At 48.4% G+C, this 20,306-nt stretch overlaps 1 protein-coding gene across 3 annotated transcripts in view; it reads right to left on the reverse strand.

Annotated features, from left to right (window-relative positions):
* The window catches only part of PHACTR3 (phosphatase and actin regulator 3), a 274,427-nt gene that overhangs the window by 239,135 nt on the left and 14,986 nt on the right, over nt 1-20,306 (reverse strand). Inside the window, exon 1 of one of the 3 annotated variants that reach the window (XM_030915878.1) lies at nt 7,197-7,800. The exons of the other annotated variants lie outside the window; for them this stretch is intronic. Within the exon in view, the coding sequence (XP_030771738.1) occupies nt 7,197-7,314 (118 nt within the window). The 5' untranslated portion in view covers nt 7,315-7,800. Of the gene's footprint in view, nt 1-7,196; nt 7,801-20,306 lie in introns of those variants that run through there. 3 annotated transcript variants of the gene reach the window in all.

Raw genomic sequence — 20,306 nt, forward strand, 5'->3', positions numbered from 1 at the left:
GGGCCCACATTTCTGCATGGCAAGAAGCAGCTCTGCCCCAGCAGGCATGCACCCTGACCCTCCCACGGCGGGAGTCCTGGCCCTGCAGACACTGCAGGTTGGTACCCTATGTTAAAGAGTTTTCTAGTACATGGAATAGAACCCAGCTCTCAAATTCAATAAGAAAAGGTCTCAAACTAATATACTTGTTTTTTTTTTCAAACTTTTTCTTTTTACCTCTGTTCCTGTGACATTTCATATCCTCCCCTAAATGCTGCCCTGGCTAAACCTCCGGGGAGGGCCCAGGACACAGCCACTATCTGCACCATCCCCTCCGGCATGCTTTGGCCATGCCACAGGACTAGCATCAACAAGGCTCACCTGTGTCATTCCAGACAGACACCCTCCCCTATAAAGCACCTTCCCTGAAGATACACTTGCAAAGGAAACAAACTCATCAGAGTAAAACAATCCCCAAAAACACACATTCAAATCCCATTTCAAGACAACCAGTGTGCTATCCCCAAATCACCAGACCAGAGGGAATAATGTACGAAGGTGAGGGGACTCTAGGAGATTTCCAGTCATGAGGTGGTGAGCCAGGAAGGGAGCTGGGGAGCAGCATCCAAGGCTGGGTGGACCTGGGGCCAGACAGGGAGGCAGGGGTAGGGGAGGCACAGCCTCCAAAAAGGTGAGAATGGGAAAGTGTAAGGGAGGAGCCTTTTAGAGCCAGGGGCCCAAAATCCAGAAACCGAGCAGGAACCACATCCTCCTCCTCCTCTTTCCTCCACCATTCGCTGAGAATGACCCTGGTGCCTGAAGCTGTTCTGGGTCACTGAGGGACACAGTCCCATGACTCCTTCCTGGCCCCTAGCCAGATCAGTCCTGCTCTTACTCACATTTCAGAGCTCAGAGAGGCTCACCAGCTCAGCCAGGCACAGAGCAGGGCTGGGGTCGACCCGCAGGCTGCTCCTCCTCCCACTCCCTGCTGTATGCATCACTGTGGTCACTGCCGCCATGACTTTGTTAACAAAAGATGGAATTACCTCAAGGGGACTGGAGAATGTCTGGGGAGGTATCTGCCTCCTAAAGCTGCATCTCAAAATTTACTCATTGTTAAAGACAACAGCTCAGTTATCCTCACTCACTCTGAACTTAAGGACAATAATGCCTGCCATTTTACATTAAAGGAAATTGAGATTCAGAGAGGTAAAGGGACTTGCCCAAAGTCACACAGCTTGTCCATGACTGAGCCAGGACTTGGACACGTTTATTTAGCTCCAGGGAAAGAATCTCTTTGCATCTCATTGTTCTCTTGTCCAAAGAGGCCCTTCTGGCAAGGGCCAAGTGTGCTGCATTGCAGGTTCTCTGGGAAAACTCACTGAATTGAAATAAATGAGTCCTGTGTGGATAGGAAATTATCTCTGCTATGTACCCTCCCTTTCAGAGGATGAGATGATGAGACTAGGGAGGCTGAGGGTCCCTTCCTGCAGGAGTGTTCAAGACCACACCAATCACTCTGACACATCCATTCCATCAGCATTCATTGGGGAACTACCAGGTGTTAGCACAGTGCTAGCACTGGTGACACAGCCAAGAAGACCACAGACAAGGCCCTGCCCTCAGGGAGCTTACAGTCCAAGCAGCACTGTCCAACAAAGCTGTCCGAAAGGATGGAATGTTCTAGATCTGCACTATCCAGTACGGCAGCCACAGCTGCATGTGGCTCCCGCACACTTGAAATGTGGCTACAACTGAGGAAACAGAATCTTAATTTATTTTATTTAGATTTAAGTTGCCACATGTAGCTAGTGGCTACTGTATTAGACCATAAACAAGTGTGTCTAATAAACAAATGAGATCATCTCCAGGAGTGCCAAGTGAGGTACTGAAAACAGGCTCCTATGACCACGAGGAAGGCAGGTGAGGCTGGAGAGTGCCCCAGGCCTGACTTCCTCATGTCTGCTGTTCCAGGTTCCAGCTTCGCCTGGTACCTGGCAGGTCCTAAACACAAAGGGGGTCATTGTCATTGGCTTCTGTGTGGTGTTAGGGTGGGAAGGGGGCAGAGAACACGATATTTTTTTCCTTTGGAGACAGGGTCTACCTCTGTCACCCAGGCTAGAGTGCAGAGGCATGATGTTGGCTCCCTGCAACCTCTGCTTCCCCAGCTCAGGCGATCCTCCTGGCTCAACCCCCCAAGTAGCTGGGACTACAGGAGCATACCACCACACCCAGCTAACTTTTTGTATTTTTTACAGAGACAGGGTTTCACTATGTTGCCTAGGTTGGTCTCAAACTCCTGGGCTGAAGCAATCTGCCCACCTAGGCCTCTCAAAGTGCTGGGGTTACAGGTGTGAGCCAACATGCCCAGTTGGGAAAAGGAATTTTAAAGCATCCATTTTCTATAACGAACAGGCAATGTCTTCATAATCCAAAAAAAAAAAAAAAAAAAAAAAAAAACTCTAAGTTCTCAAACTCAGTATGTTTTAAGCATCTAGCTTTTATGTTTTTAATAACCCTGAAGAAGCTGACAATGTAATTACTGCATAGTTCTACTACTAATTAAGCCATGTAGACACTCCACAAGGGACCAGAGGGAGATCCTCAGAACCCAGGACTCCAGAATAAGAGAACATTTGAGGAAGAAATCTAGAAAGAGCCACAGTACAGACAAAAGAGGCTCCTGCCTCCGCCCTCTCCCACGCCCAGGCAGGGGGCAGCATTAGAGGGTTTGAGGCAAAGGAGAGACTAGACCAGATTTGCATTTTGGAAACTTCCTGTTCTACAGGAAAACCGGTAAGAGGAAGAGAACCAAGACTCAATGTTGAGGTTGTCCAGGAAAGGGAAGGTAGGAGCTAAACCCTGGTGGGGGTGGGGGTGAGGGTGGGGGTGGGAGACCTGAAACAAGTGGGTGGGCTCCAGGAGGCCAGTGTCCAGCGGACCTGCGACCGTGGGAGAGGGAGGTGTCAAGAACAGAGCCTGGTGTTGAAGGTGTGTGGCTGATAAGGGTGCGCAGGTGATGAAGGAAGTGGCCATAGGCACAAGCCCACACCTGTCTGCCAGCAGAGTGGCATGAAGGAGGAAGGGGCCAGCATGGGATGCCCTGAGCCCAGGGCCTGGGGAATGTGTCTGTGCATCCGTCTGTAGCTCACGATAGGGGAGGATGCTCTGAGAGGCTTCTCCCTCTCCAGGTAGTAAAGCAGACCTGGATCCGGCCCTGCAGAAGGATGTGGCTGCTGGCTCCTCCTTGCTTGCCCTTCAAGCACTCTCTGGCCCCATCTAGCTGGCAGGAGTGACCAGTTGCCTGGTCAGGCACTGCCATATAGGTTGAGACACTAGCGCCTGGGGCTTGTGCCCATTCGTCCTACAAATGCTTACTGAAAGTCTCCTGCATCTGAGCTCTGTGCTGAGCTCAGGGGTGCAGCACTTCAGGTGATGGTCAAGCTCCCTGTCCTCAAGAGGCTCCCAGTCTAGAAGAGACACTCCACAGAGAATGAAACCGACAAGAACCCCAGGTGTTGAAGAGTGCTAGGCGCAAATCAGAAATGAGATCAGAGTTCACTGGGGTGGGGCATAGGTCTGAAGGACTGGAAGGACCCAGCAGGACACAAAGGTCTGGAGCTCAGAGCCAGGGAGTTGGAGAAAGGAGCTGGAGAGGCATGGAGACAGGACAGAGCAAGGCAGTGACAGCCGAGGGACAGGGGATGGCTGGTGAGGAGCAGTGATGGGATCATGTTGAGGAAGGCCCAAGAGGCAGCCTGGGACCCAACAAGAAGGAGGCCACCATCGTGCTGAAGCCGATGCCAGGGCTGGCCCCAGGATGTGGAGGGGGCAGAAGCCTAGTCCCAGAGCCTGAGAGCAGACGGAAGAAAAGGAAGCAAAACTCATGACCATGAGCTCCTTCAAAGGAGGAAAGATCAGGGGATGCTTCCTTATCTTTGATTAAATTTCTATTTTGGAAGAACACCTAACCATGCTCATGGGTGTGGAGCACGGATTTATAGAGAGGCACATTGTGAAGGTGCAGACAGGCCCATTAATGAAGCAGTGGTGAGAGTGGCAGGAAGGTCAGGCCTAGGGGAAATATTTCATCCCCGCCACACAGTCCATGGCCACAGACCTGGCCACGGCAGATTTAATGCACTAATAAGGCCACAAAAAGACACTTATGTTCACTAGCAATCAGGGAACTGCAAATTAACACAAGAAACAATTTGTCACCCTTCGTGCTAGAGAAAAATAGATTGATGATCTCAGGTGTTGGCAAGGGTTTGGAGAAAGGTCACTCTCATAGATTATGGAAAGAGTGTGAATTCATACATTTTCTAGGAGGGTGCAATATCATTAAAATAAAATATGTGGGTCCCCTATGTCCTCAACATCCCACGAGCTGGTGCACACACACCCTAGAGGAAATTCTCAGGTGAGTACAAGGCAGTTTGTGCCCAGGTAATTACAGCTATGTTGTCTGTAGTGGGTAAAACCTGGAAACAATACAAATATCCAATGGCTAAACTGAAAAATATGTTCCTTGGCATCCTGTGTGGGTGTTAAAAGGGAAAGGGAGATGGATATTTCAATGAGGCAAGATCTCCAAGACCCAGTGTGGAGCAGAACCACTCATGGAAGAGCTGTGAGTCCAGCGCATTCCCGTGTGCCATTTTCCAAGCAACACAAGTATATAAAACACTCGGAAAATTCCCAAAGGATGCCGCTCAATTCCCAGCAGGGGAGAATGGGAGAAAGACGTGTCAAAACACAGCTCACCTTTCGAGGAATGCTTGGAGTCTTTGCAAAGGGAATATTGATGCATTAAAAATTCCCTTGCAGGGAAAGGGTGAACGCAACCTTGGACTCTTTCATTAAATTATAGAATTTAGATAGGAGGAGACAGCTCTGCTTCTTTACTATGTGTGAGGTTATTCCACAGCTGGAGTTCCAGGTTCAATTTTCAGGAGTCTCACATTAGAGCAGCAGGTGGACAAATAAGGGAGGCCATCTAGGGAGAGCAGGTGAAGGGCCTAGACTTTTCAAGAAGTGACTGAGGTTGTTTCAATACCTAAAACCGCAGGCTCTCTCAAAGCCCAGAGTAACATGCAGCAGGAGAAGATCCCATCAGGACTGATGAATACCAGACCCCTTGGAACCACTGGAAAAAGAATTCTTAAATAGATCTGCCCAAAGACAAGCATGCACTACATCAGGAAGAAGTGAGTCCACCATCAAAAGAGGTATGCAGGCACACAACAGGCCAGCCAGGCAAGGTGCTTACAGAAAATATTCCGAGTCTGCCCTTCCTCCATCAAGTTTCCAAGTTCCTTCCAACTTGATGATTCTGATTCTCTTTCTGCTAGAACAGAAACACAGTCTGCTTCACACAATCCATAAATACTTAATTGCTTGGTGCTTTTTAGTAAGGTTTTACTGCTCGTAGAATTGCACATACTTTAGACTTTTCACCTCTGACACCTGCTCCCTGGGTCCCATTTTGACCAGTTGCACCAGAGGAGAGTTCAAGCCTGCGCCCTCCCACGCATAACTTAATCACAGGCATCCCAGCCCTTCCTCCTCCTTCCCTCATGGACCAGCACCACCTGCCCAACCCTCCGCTCCCACCCACAGAGGCATAAACTCACAGACAGCCAAAAAGCCAAGTCCTCCATAATTTCCATTTCAAGTTTGCTTCCTTTTACTGCCAGGGAGACAAAGGGAGCTGGGAAGGATTCTCATGAGGAGCCACTCAACTTCCACGATTGGAACAGTTGTGGATGCGCCTCTCCAACCCAGAGAAAGGCAATCCATCATGGAGTGCTGAAGGCTGAATCCCCCATTCCTAGTAAAAGGATTAATTAAAGGCTTAAGGGTCTGCCATGGCAGCCTCTGCTTGAAACTCTAAGGAAATTAACCTGCCCTCCCAGATAAAGAAAAGTCAGAGATTTATTCAGGCTGGTAACTTAGTTTGACCAAGTGACACAGTGTCAATAGTCTTAACAAAGAAATATTCCAATACTTGCACGGGTTTATTGTTTAAATTTTCAAATGGGGGGGGGGTTCCAGTGCCCACACAGCTGCCTGTAATGGGTCCTCTAGGCAGTTTATCGGGAAGCTCTGATGTGTTCCAGTGAAGGAATCCCTCCCCACAAAGCCAGTCTTCACCCGGGCCCCAGGGATTATCTCTACTTTGATGCCCACCATTTAACATGATCAAGTCCCCATTTGGGGTTGTTGCATTTAGAGAGAATAAGTCCTCAAAGACAGGCAAAGCAACTTGTTATCAAAACAGAATCTACGAAGGAATTGTGCTTCTCTAAGACACAAAACTGAGTCCTGTGGCTTGATACCAAAACACCAGCTTTGATTCTTTTTTTGAACCCTACATTTCAGAAGCCCAGACTTCTCCCTGTGAAGTGAAAATTGCCTTCTGGTGGAGAGAGGTTTTAATGATCACTTTGCTTCCTGCGTCTCCATGGTGACAGGCGCACACAGCCCACCCCCCTCCTGCTTTATTAGGCCTTTCTTCCTCTCTGGAAAGTAATCAATCAAGCCCTATAGACGCCTTTGTGACCGGTTTATCACCTAAACAATCAACGCTGCCATGGGGGTGGAAGAGTGGATGGAGTCCACACACTGTCACGAAACCGGGCTCTGTCCTGGCGCACGCCCTTCCTCTCCCTGCCGGCGGCTCTGCCCAGCACACCTGTCCGGGGGGCTGGCGCGCCCAGGTGCGCCAGGCCCCGCTGGAGTCAGGCGCCCGGTGGAAGCCCTCAGCGCGGTGGCCTCAGCTGAGGAGCGCTGCCCTCCAGGAGCGGATGCCCAAGCGGGAACGTCCGGAGCTGGGGCCCAGCCGTGGGGAGGGAGGGAAGGGCCCAGAACCGGCGCTGGGCGGAGGCGGCCACGGTTCTGCCTATCTTCTCCCAGCCGGTCAGCACCCGAGGAAGGGAAGCCCCCTTCAAGAGGACGGCAGAGCTCACCAAACGGAAAGGAGGGGAGGCTGCAGCGCCTGGCTCTACCCAGGAAATCAGCTCTTTTATGGACAAAGGGCTCCGAGGCGTCCCAGCCCTGCGAGACTGGGGATAGGAACCTCGGGGCCGAGAGTCGGTTCCTGCTGCGGCTCCCCGAATGCAGGCGGGGCGCGGAGCCGCGCGGGGTCCTGCTCCCAGGGCCACCTGCCTCGGGCCTCCCCGACCCCGCCCGCCGCCCCCCGCCCAGCCCGTTACCTGGGTTTTCCCCGGCGTCCGCGGAGGAGGTGGCCGAGGAGTCGGTGAGGACGCTGGGGTCACTCTGCGAGCGGCCCCGCGACACGAGGCAGCCGCTCCCGTCCTCCGACGCGGCCATGGGCCCGGCCGGCGCGGGGACAAGTTAGAGCGAGCCGCGTGGAATCAGAGCATCCGAGGCGGCCAAGGTCACCGGCGAGGGGGCTGGAGGGGGCGTCTTTTTAAAAAAGAAAATTAAAAAAAAAAAAAAACAAAAAAAACAAAAAGAGGGCCGGGAAAGGAAAAGAGCTGGAGAAAGGCGCCGGGGCTGGCTTCAGGGCGGGGAGACAATGGCCTCGCTGGCTGCAGCCAGGCGCATCCCGGCGTGCGCGGCCTCGCTTTGTTATTTAGTCCTATTTATTCCCATTCTTCAGTCTATATATTCCAGGAAAAAAAAAAGTTGAACCAGGAAATAAAAACTTTTTCTTGTCAGTGTTTATTGCGTGCTTGGGGCAGGGGGTGATGTCCTGGAAAGTCTGGGGGCGCTCCCTCCCCCCACCCCACCCCCCACCCCCCCAGAAAAAAAAGGGAAAAAGAAGAATCTTTGCTCTTGCAATTGCTTTAATCTGAAAGCTGTTCTTGGAGCATCTGTTGGAAAACATTAGGATTCTCCCATCATGCCGCGCGAGAGGAGCATGACGTCACGGGAGAGGGGCGTGAGAAGGCGCGTGGCCACAGGGAGGGGTCGCACATACCTGGACCGCGCGCCGGGGTGGGGGAGGCGGGGCTGGACCCCGGGTTAGGAGCCGCCCACCCCACCAACCTGTGCTCTAGAAACAAGAAAGCTTCCTAGTCCCGTTTCCTCCCCTCCCGGACAAAAGGGAACCCTGAGGGCCCCTAAATTCCCCAGCAGCTGCAGGCAGCTGGTTTCCCTGGTCCTTCCTCTCCCGGGACGCGGAGGCCAGAGGGTCCCGACGCGCTGACCCCGGCACCGGAGGGGAGCGACCTGAGGCTTCTTCTCCGCAACCACCTGGCCTGGGTCTGCTAGGGAACCCCCACACGACACTCCGAACCCTCGCTCTGAACCCTCCTCCCTGCCAGGGAGGGAGAGGGAGGAGGGCACGGGCGCTTTCCAACAAGGCTTTTCCTCAGACGCCCTTAGGAACCGGAGGGGGCAGGCAAGGGAGGCGGCACCACCTAGGGCTGCCACTCGGAGATCTCACAGAGGTGTCCTCCAGGGTGCTAAGGAGCGAATCTCACAACCCGGCGGTGGTGTGGGGTGAACACAGGCAGGCAGCTGCTGCTTCCCCAGCCAGGACAGGGAAGGAAGAAAGTCCAGGAAAGGGTAGAGAGGGGGCTGGAATGGTGCTGTCACCTGGCCTGGTCCTGGAAGGTGCCCAGAGGAGGAGGCATTTCAACAGACATCAGGATTCAAGGGCCATAGAGACACCTGGGGGAGGACACCCCCATTTCAGTTTCTCAAACAACCCCATGGGGCAGCCCCAATCCAAGTCCCCTTTGCAGGTGCTGGAACTGGGGCGGGGGGGGGGGGGGGGGGTGTGGGGGGGTGGGCGGTATGGGGAGCTGGGAGAATTGCTCACCAAGGGTCCTCCTGCTGGGGACAGAGCCCTCCCTGAGGCTGCCCCCATCAGATTAGCACCTACAGCAGGGCCTGGGAGTGCAGTGTGAGCGCTGGCAGTGTGGACGAAATCCCGGTTAAGTGCCAAGGACAGAACTGAGCAGAATGGTGGTGGGGAGGAAGAATAAAGTGGATGTTCACTCCATACAGAGCTTTGGGCTTTTAGCAGCAGCTACTTCAGCAGCATCCGTCACCTCTAAAGAAAGGACTCGTTCATTCATTCAGACTATGTGCAGAGTCAAGTGTGTGCCAGGCACCACAGCAGGCATTAGCAACCCAGCAGTGCACAAACACAGAGACGTCCCAACTCCTTGAGTCTTCCGGGAAAGGGGGAGGGTGAAGCCAAGAATGGTCACCAAGACACTAATAAGATGCCCAAATAATCATTTGATTACAGTTGGCAATTAAGACCAGGAAACAAAGAGGAAACTGGTGGGAAACTGCTAGGAATAGATACGTTTTATCCACATAAAAATGTGCTGGCTGGATGGTGACGTGGCCTGCCAGCCTTGGACTGAGCATTTTGCATGGGGACCTCATTCCTTCCTACAACTGCCCTGGTAGGTGAGAGCTTCTGTGGTCTCCACTTTTGAGATGAGGGCAACTTCGAGAGGTGAGCACTCTTGCCCAGGTCACAAGCCAGCACATGGAAGAGCTGGACCACAGCCAATGCTCCTGGCCCAGGGTCTCTCCAAGTGGGTATTCAACACCTCCCACTCCAAGTCCCCAGGGGCTCTCCTGACACACTGAGTACCAGCCCCATGGGAAGGTTTCTGAATCCTTGCCCCCCAACCATGCCTTGGGCCCCTTCCGAGTCTGGGTGAGTGAACACCTGAGACAGTTCAGTTCCATTGGAAGGAAGCCTGCAGCTGACCCAGCCGTGGCAGGTGCAGAGATGGTGGTGACGGGTAGGAAGGGATAGAGGCCAGAGACTGGCTATAGGTGGGGGAGAGGAGAAAGTTCATACCAGAGGTCTCCAGCTGTCTGTCATTTGCCAACCAACCCTACGTTTTTTAGCCTTCCCTATTTAAAACCTATCCTTCCATTAAGATCTGTCTTTAAATCAACTCTTTGCACCTAAACACATTTTTCTTTTCTTTCTCTCACTCTCTTTTTTTGTTGTTCCTTTCCTTCCTTCCTTCCTTCCTTCCTTCCTTCCTTCCTTCCTTCCTTCCTCCCTCCCTCCCTCCCTCCCTCCCTCTCTCTCTCTCTCTCTCTCTCTCTCTCTCTTTCTTTCTTTCTTTCTTTCTTTCTTTCTTTCTTTCTTTCTTTCTTTCTTTTTTAGAGTTTTGTTCTGTTGTTCAGACTGGAGTGCAGTGGCTATTCACAGGGGCAATCACAGTGCACTACAGCCTCGAACTCCTGGGCTCAAACAATCCTCCCACCTCAGCCTTCCGAGTACTTGGGAGTACAGGTATGCACCTCCACACCAGGCTGACATGCATGTTAAAGGAAGCCTTCAATAGGACTGATGGAGCAAAGCCTCGCTGACTGGCATTGGTGGGAAGGACCACAGCGCTAACTCAATACCTGAGTCCACTCTTGGCCTGAGCTGGCTCCTGTGTGGTTAAAAAGGCCCCAAGGGTGAGAGAGGAGGTCAGCCAGGCAGGCACCGAATAGAGACATCCTCCTTAATGTTACCAGAAGGAACTTTCTATCTAAGCCAATGTTACTGCCTTGTCCGTGCGCCACCAGAAATTATCCCTAGTCCCTTCAGATGGTTTACACTGCAGCACGCATTCACCTACTCCACCAAACTGTGTATGGATGAGGGTTAAAAACATGTAAAAGGGTAAGACTTGGCATTTGAGCTCAGGAGCCCACACGGAGTGGGGAAGCGGAAGATGAGATGCAATCAGGTTTTATTTCTTAAAAGTATATATTTTAGCAAAGCACTGTGGTTTGTTAAAGGTAGGTAGAGATGGAGCTGTTCATTATATTATTCTTTGGCTTTGAGATGTTCCATACTAAAAATAGTTTTAAATTTAACAAAAGTTAGCAATCCCACCTCTACTGATCAATGGAAAATAATAAGGTCTCCAGGTAAATTGCCTGCAGGAGAGACTTTGGCCTTCAAAGTCGGGCATCTCCAGACCATGACTGGCTTGAACCCTGTGAGGATCTGGCCCCCATGGTGTGCAAAAGGCATCTGTTTGGAGGAGGGTTTCCAGCCTTGAGGGCCCTCAAGAGGTTTTAGTGAAAGTCACCAACTGTCCCTCCTCAACAAGATCCCTGGCAAGGGATGGATTTGGAGGGCCACTGCAGAAATCCTATTGGAATGAACAAAGCTTCATAATGGCCAAAAAATTACGAAGAACCCAAACGTCCATGGACTGATAAATGGGTAAATAAAATGTAGTCCATTCTTACTGTAGGACAATATGCAGCCATGCAAAGGAGGGACGAGCTGACACATGCCATAATGCAGGTGAACCTGGAAAACATTACACAAGTAAAAGAACCCAGGGACAAAAGGCCACATGCCACATGAACCCAGTTATATGCAATGTCCATCAAATCAGAGAGCAGATCTGTGGATGCTGAGGATGGGGAGTGGGGGAAGAGAAGGGCTGACTGCTAATAGCTACAGAGTTTCTTTTTTGAGTGCTAGAAATGTTCTAAATGTTCTAAAATTAGATTATGGTGATGGTTTTATAACTCTGTAAATATACTAAAAACCACTGAATTTTATACTTTAAATGCATAAACTTAATGGTATGTAAATTCTTTCAATAAAGCTTTAAAAAAAAAAAAAAAGCACATAGAGGCACTAGGCTGAGCTTTGAATTTGGAGGATTGGGTTCTGCTTCTTGCCCTGGTGGGCATAATCACACTGAAACCCTCCGTCTCCACCCCGATTCCAGATCAGATAGAAGCTCATCGAGGGACCCTCCTTCTGCTCCTTGATCGCCTTGGTCAGAAAATCCAAAGCCATTTCCTGACTCAGGGCAGCCCTGATAAGCCAACACCACTCCCTGAAGAACCACAAAGGTGGGACAAAGTCAGTCCAATTTGCCCAAGTCCCCTTCAAAACTCACAAAACTGCAAAGGCAAAGGTAGTTTCCTCTGCCCAGGGGCAGCCAGGGAGCACATCACTGCAAAGGTGGCTCAGGGATGGCAGACTCCCTCCAACACACAGTGCATGTATGAGGTACCCCCACTCATTAGGGAGTGGTGAAGAATGGTACCCCAAGACCAACTCCATCCCCACACACCTCCCAAGTTGGTCTCATTCTTAAAGCAGGTACAGACCAATGGATGCATCCAACCATCCAACATTTCCTAAGCATCTATTCTGTGCCCAAACAGGCACTTTGCCAGGAACACCACCATGAACGATACATGATTGCACATTGGCTTTGTGGAGCTTGAGGTCTAGCACAGAAGACAAGATTGACTAATATGAATCAATGGATCAATCAATTTCAATGAGTACAGAGTGCAAAATGCCTCATCTGGAGCAGAGAGGAAACCTGTTTTGAAGAAGCGATGCTCTGGAAGTGCGAGGGCCAATGGAAGCCAACTGGACATGCAAGCGAGGAAGGGTGCCCCGGGCAGAGGGAACAGCCTGAGCAAAGACAGTGAGGTGGGAGCAGCATGGAGCCCTGAAGTTCCTGCAAAGAGGCCAGAGCAAGGGTCTACAGCCACAGAGAGGTGATGACCCAGACCATGTAACATCTCATGAACCTCAGGAAGAACCTGATTTTGTTCCAAGGATGGTAGAAAGCCACTGAGGCAGTGGTGGGTCTCCAGAGCATCCTTCTGGCTGCTGTTAGAGAAGGGACACATGGGGCAAGGGAAGGAAGCAGCAGGATGGACTAGGAGGCTAGAAATCATCCTGGTGGGTGATGGCAGCAGCCTGGCCCAGCAGGGATAGTCAGAGGCACCCAACAGGTTGGACTCAGTGTCCCCTGAAGGTGGCTCCCACAGGTTTGCGATGAATGAGCTATGGGGGACTAGAGAGAGAAGCCAAGAATACCTCCAGGGTTTTTTTTTTTTTTTTTTTCTGTCTAATTAACCATTTATGAGGGGGTAGAACTGAGGTAACCAACAAGTCTGATATTGACAACAGGGTGGGTGTGATGCTATTTCCTGGGTGGGGAGGATCAGATTAGGGAGGGATGAGGCAGAAAAGAGGAGGAGCCCCATTTGACAAGCAGCCTTTGGGGTGATGTGGAAGAGTCTGCTGCCCTGGCTCAACAACCATCGATACTCACAGGCACCATCTACTTGATCAGGGCAGGCAATGGAAGGGCACATGCTCACACCAGTTGCAAATGAGCATGGTCACGGTTCCATCGTGGCCTCTCCATGGCTCAAAGGGCAGCTGTTAAACCAACCGTGGCGGTGGTTCTCCTGAGACCCACCCACCGTGGGGCTTCAGCTCCAGGTAAACCCAACTTCTGAAGGGCCATTCCAATCCAACCCAACACACTTTTAAGGCATCCAGAGTGCGTCGCGATGGGGTTGTAAATTGAAACCAACCACTGGCCTGAGGCTACTTCTTGCAGGCACTTAGACGGTTAGCTCAGTTCTGCAGTTTTCTTATGCTACCAACTGCTTTCCTAGGGCCCTGGCAACCTTGAAGGCCCCTGGAGGAGCTGATGGGCCAAGGACCTGGATGGTGGCAATGTCAGCTCCACAGGCGCAGGGATTTTTGTTGTGTTTGTTCACCCAAGAACGTGCCTGGGAGGGCGTCGTCTCCCAGTACATAAATATCCATTGATGCATAAATGAATGAATGTGCATGGCGGAGCCTAGCCAGGCAACTGCCCTGCTCCAGGAGTGAAGGCTCAGCCTCCCCATGGTCCAAGCTGGCTCCAGGCTTTGTGGGACTGAGGGGCTCACCCTCCCTCTGCTGCCTCAGTCCCCCAGGACAATCTGGTTTCTTCTCTGGGGCTCCAGGGAACCCTTCTTCACCCTTAATGTAAAAATAACTCATTCAGCAAACTTCAAATGCTTAAGAAGAACTGCTCAAGCCACCATCTCAGGCTAAACTCACAGGGAACCATCTAAAGAGAAACAAGAAGGCAAAATACCAGCGTGGGAGTTCCAGGACCCCAGAAAAGATGAAGGCAAAACACCACTCTGGCGGAGACCAGGCTCGTTAGGTGGGCAGCTGCGCCCTCTGCTGGGCACCTGGGAAAACAACACCTGAGGTAGTGGCGGGTGGGAATGGTCCTTGGACCTGGCTTGACGACATAACCTTGAACTTCACTTCCTGCACCTTTGACCACATCCTTGAGGGACTCTGTACCTAGAGCTGTGACCATAGACCACCCAGAGTGGTGCTCAATGCAATGCCAACCAAGGCTTTTTAAAAACAACACACCCAGCTCTTCTAGAACCAAATCCCTGATTTTGCCATTCCTGACCTCTGCCCTGAAAGGCATTGGCAGCCAGAGTTGCCCTGAAAAAATGTGGTGTGGGCATCCCATGGCTTCCTGGAGATGTGCCCAGCCCTCCTTAGGGTCAAGTCCACTCAAGCTGTCTAGGGCAGGGGCCACAGAGCCAGGCACAAGATCGGGTCCCAACATTTTCTGACGGTGCAGCCCCGCTGAGCCTCGGGGTGTGAGAAGAAGAGAACCTACCTTACAGGGTTTGGGCATTTGACACAGCACACAGAAGCCCTCAATATGCTTTCACCATTAGCAGAACAAAAAGTTCCTTGTGCGAGACCATCTGCCCCTTGATATTCTCCTTCTGTGCCCCCAGCACATCCAGGTGACTGGGAGAGGGGCCTATGAGGCAGCAGAGATAGAAGACAGAATCCAGAGTAGAGAAACACAACCCGGGGCTGGGAGGCTGTTGACAGGGAAGGCGGAAAGCAGCCGCACTGGCCCCTGCACTCTTGTGTCATGGGCCACTGACCCACCTTGTATGTTGACAGCACACAGCTATAGACCTCCAGGTGACTTTTCCTCCATCCTGGGTCCCCCCACGCAGTGACAGACACTGCATGCTCTGACTCTAGCTAATGAAAGGGGGAGAACAGGCTTCTGGGGCCTCTGGGAAAGATTGCTGATAGACAGAGAGAGCCACTTATAGAAAAAGCATTTGTCACCATTGCAGGTGCAGTTTGCAGTCCTGACTGCATTCCTGCTTCCTGCCCTGGAGTGCCCTGTGGGGCCTGGAACTGCAGCAGCCAGCCTGTGACCCTGTAGTGACACACACGAGGATGAAACGCTAACAGCAGAGGAAGACCTTCACCTGTCTCCTCCCTGATCTCTTGTAAAGGGGCCAAACATCCTGCTGGCATAGGCCTCTGATGGTTGGGTTTTCATTTACTTAACACTTAGCTCTTACCATGTGCCAGTCATTGTTCTAAAAACTTTACAATGATTGACTTGGCTAATGCTGAAACTACCCAAATCAGGTAGAACTGTGATTGTCCCATTTAGCAAATGAGAAAAATGAGAGGCAAAGTTCTTAAGTACCTGCCCCAGGTCACAAACCTGCAAAGCCAGGACTGGATCCCATGTCGTCAGCTCCAGAGCTCAGGCTGTTATTGCATCAAATACACCCCAACTCACACAGGCAAGAACCTCATGTTTTTGTTGGGTTCCCCGAAAATTCACTGACTTGATGATGATAAAGGAGGAGGAAGTATGAAAGGAAGAGGAGGAGGTAACAAGATTACTGATGACAGCATTTTTGTAGAGCCTAGAGCTTACCAAGGACCTCGCATGCATTGATTTATAATCTTGTGAGGCTGGACTAATCATCCTCTTTTTTACAAACGATGAAGTTGAGGCTCAGACAGGGTATTTAACAAGGGTTAGCAACAGGACAGAAAAGGACTCCTACATTCTTTCTGTAACACCAGCTCCAGCTCATCCCTCTGGCCTCCCTAACCCACCAAAATCTCTACCAGCAACCTTGGCTTACAAAGAAGACATTTGCTCAACAAACATGCACCAAACACTGAAACCACACCAGGTCCTGTCCTGTGTGCTGCCAGGCACAAGATGGCCTGGCCCAGTCTGCATGGTGAAGGGGTAAGGCATGCCCGACACCATCACAGCATGGAGAGGTAGGAGTGTGTAGAGCCACTGGCCAGGCTGGGAAGCTCAGGGAAGCTCCAGGAAATGGCCTTGCATTGGTACCTGCACGTGACCTATATTTGTTGAGTATCTGCTGTGCACCAGGCACTGGCAATCAAGCAGTACACAAAACAGATGCAAAAATACACCACCACCCTGCTGTGCAGACCTCGGAAGGACACAGAGGAATTTGCTCAGCAGATGCACAAACTATGCATGCCAGTGTCCAGAGGTGTCACATGCAGAATAACTCATCCAAATCAAAGAGAATTATCAGACAATAAAACGTTTTTGAAATTTTTAACCTAAGAATTTGAACAGGCATTAAATTGTGCTATATTCACAAAATGAAATACCATACAACAGTGAAATTAATCAGACAAAAACCTGGGTATCACAATATTCCGTTAAAGAAGACTATGCTCTATTTTATTCCATTTACAGAAAGTTCAACACCAGGGCCAGGCATAGTGGCTCATGCCTGTAACCCAGCACTTTGGAAGGCCAAGGTGGACAGATCTCTTGAGGTCCGAAGTTCAAGACCAGCCTGGTCAACATGGTGAAACCCTGTCTCCACTAAAAATATACACACAAAAAAATTAGCCAGGCATGGTACTGTGTGCCTGTAGTGCCAGTTACTCAGGAGACTGAGCCAGGAGAATCGCTTGAATCTAGGAGGTGGAGGTTGCAGTGAGCCAAGATCATGCCACTGCACTTCAGCCTGGGCAACAGAGTGAGCTGTCTGAAGAAAGAAAACTAAGAAAAATAAAAACCAGACAACACTACTTGATGGTGTTAGACTGCAGAGAATAGCTACCCATGGAGGAGGGATTTTGTTAAGAGGGGACACAGGGGGCTCTGGGATCCAGGTTATGTTCTGTTTCTTGAACTGGGTTCTGCCTACAGAGGTGTGTTCACTTGGTGAAAATTCATCAAGGTGAATGCTTATGGTATGTGCACTTTTCAACATGAATCTTACAATTAAGAGTAAAAATTAAAAGTAAAGTAAAGAAGAAAGGCAGAGCAGACTTCAGGGCAAGAGAAGCTACCAGGGGCAACAAAGGACATAATGATAAAGGAGTCAATTCTCCAAAAAGACATAACAATCCTTAACATGTACGCACCTAATGACAGACGTCAAAATCCATGAGGCAAAAATTGACAGAACTTCAAAGAAAAAAATAGATGAATGCGTGATTAAAGTTGTTGACAGCAACACCCCTCTATCATCAACGAACAGACCCACAAGCAGAAAATCAGTAACGACAGAGTTGAACTCAACAGCACCATCAATCAACCGGATGTAACAGACATCTATAAACCACTTCATCCAACAACAGTGGAATACCCATTCTTCTCAAGCTCACATGAAATATTCACCAGGATAGACCACATTCTGGGACACAAAGTTCACATTAACAAATTTATTTATTTATTATTTTTATTTTTGAGAGGCTGGAGTGTGGTGGCATGATCTCAACTTACTGCAACCTCCGCCTCCCAGGTTCAAGCCATTCTCCTGCCTCAACCACCTGAGTAGCTGGGACTGCAGGCGCCCACCACCACGACCGGCAAGTTTTGTATTTTTTCAGTAGAGATGGGGTTTCACCATATTGGACAGGCTGGTCTCGAACTCCTGACCTCGTGATCTGCCCGCCTTGGCCTCCCAAAGTGCTGGTATTACAGGTGTGAGCCACCATACCTGGCACGTTAATACATTTAAAAGAAATCACACAATATCTGCTCTTGGGCCACAGTGAAATTGAACTAGAAATCAATAACAAAAAGATAACTGGAAAATCTCAAAACATGGAGATTGAACAACACACTTCATGCGCCACACAGGTTAAAGAAGAAATCTTGAATGAAATTTTAAAATATTTTGGACTAAACAAAAATAAAACACAACTTATGAAAATTTGTGAGTGCAGTGAGAGCAATGTTTAGAGTGAAATTTGTAACATTGAATGTATATACTAGAAAAGAAAAAGATCTAAAATCAGTTATCTAAGGTTCTACCTTAGCAAACTAGAAAAAGGAGAGCAAATTAAATCCAAAGCAAGGAGATACAAAAATATTAAAAATTAGAGCATAAATCAGTGAAATTCAAAATAGAAAATCAACAAAGAAAATCAATGAAACCAAAAACTGGTACTTTGAAAAAAATCAACAAAATTGTTAAGTCTGTAGCTAGACTAAGAACATAAGTGAGAGGACACAAGTTACTAATATCAGAAATGAAAGAGGGAACACACATTGCAGATCCTATGAACATTAAAAGGATAATGACGGAATACTCTGAATAATTCTATGTCCACGAATTTGACGGCTTAGATGAAATGACCCAACTCCTTGAAAGACACAATCTGACAAAACTCAGACAAGTTTTCAATTGTGTGTCTGTTCAACATTGTTCAAGTTCAACTAATGCCATAAGACAGGAAAAGGAAAAAAAAAAAGTACCTAGATAGGGAAGGAAGAAATAAAACTGTCTTTGTTCACAAATGACACGAAAATCTATGTAGAAAATTAAAAAAAAAAAAAAAACTCTACCAAAAAGCCCCCTGAAACTAATAAATTATTATAGCAAGGTTGCAAGATACAAGGATAACATACAGAAGTTAATCTCTTTCTATAAACCAGCAACAAGCAAGTCACCCCCAAAAATAAAATACCTAGGTATACATCTAACAAAATATGTATAAGATTTGAGGAAAATTACAAAACTGTGATGAAAGAAATCAAAGAAACAAATAAGTGGGGAGAGAATCCATGTTCATGGATGGGAAGTCTGCTCAATACTGTCAAGATGTCAGTTCTTCTCTATTTGATCCATAAATTCAATGCAATCTCAGTCAAAATCAGTTGTGACTATTCACAAACTGAACCTAAGGTTTATATGGAGAGGCAAAAGGCCTAGAATACCCAACACATTGTTGAAGGAGAAGAACAAAGTTGGAGGACTGGCATTCCTGACTTTAAGACTTACTATAAAGCTGCATTAATCAAGACAGTGTGATACTGGCAGAAAAACAGGCAAATAAATCAGTGGAACTGAATAGGGAGCTCAGGAATTGATCCACGTAAATATAGTCAACTGATTTTTGACAAAGGATCCAAGATGATATAATGGAGAAAAGAAAGTCTTTTCAACAAATGTTCTCAAACAGGTGGACATCCACATGCAAAAAATAACTGAATCTAGACATAGGCCTTATACCCTTCACAAAAATTAATTCAAAATATATCATAGAACTAAATGTAAAACAAAAAATGTAAAACTCCTAGAAGGTAACATAGGAGAAAAGTCTAGAAAACCTTATGTTTTGTGAGGACCTTTTAGATACAATATTATGGCATCATCCTTGAAAGAAAGAATTGATATACTGGACTTCATTAAAATAAAAAGATGTCTACTTTGTACAGGCACTGTCAAGAGATTGAAAAGAGAAGCTGAAGGACTGGGAGAAAATATTTGTAAAAGACATACCTAATAAAGGACTGTTATCCAAAATATACAAAGAACTCTTGAAACTCAACAAAAGAATGAACAATTTGATTTAAAAATGGGCCAAAAGCCTGAATAGACCATCTCACCAAAATAACCCACAGATGCTAAATAGTACATGAGAAGATGCTCCAAACCTTATGCCATTAGAGAAACACAAACTGAAACCACAACGAGAGACCATTGCACACCCACTGGAATGGCCAAAATCCAGAACACTGACAATACCAAATGCTAGCGAGAATGTGGAGCAACAGGAACTCTCATTCACATTCACTGCTCCTGAGAATGCCAAATGGTACAGCTACTTTGGAAGACAGCTTGGTGGTTTCGTACAAAACTAAAAATCACCTTACCACACGATCCAGAAATCGCCTTCCTTGGTATTTACACAAAGAAGTCGAAAACTCATATCTACACAAAAACCTGTACATGGATTTTTTATAGCAACGTTATTCATAATTGTCAAAATTCAGAAGCAACCAAGATGTCCTTCAGCAGGTGACTAGACAAACTATGGTAGATCCAGATATTGGAATATTATTCAGTACAAAGAAAATGAGCTATAAAGCCATGAAATGATATGGAGGAAATGTAAATGCACATTCAGAAGCCGATCCGAAAAGGCCACACACTGTATGATTCCCACTCTATGCTATTCTTGAAAAAGGCAAGATTATGGAGACAATAAAAAGATGAGTGGATGCCAGGGGTTGCAGAGAAGGAAGAGAGGAATGAATAGGCAGAGCACAGAGGATTTTTAGGGCAGTATCTGTATGATACTATAATGAGGAGTAGGTGTCATTATAAATTTGTCTGAAAATTGAGTGATTTTGTTTTTAAAAAATGAACAAACTGGTCTAAAGAATGAGTGAATGTACATCACCAAGAACACACCCTAATGTAATCATGGACTGCAGGTGATGTTCCTGAGTCCATGTAGG

Source organism: Rhinopithecus roxellana, chromosome 13 (genome assembly GCF_007565055.1).
Source record: "Rhinopithecus roxellana isolate Shanxi Qingling chromosome 13, ASM756505v1, whole genome shotgun sequence".
NCBI classification, from domain to species: domain Eukaryota; kingdom Metazoa; phylum Chordata; class Mammalia; order Primates; family Cercopithecidae; genus Rhinopithecus; species Rhinopithecus roxellana.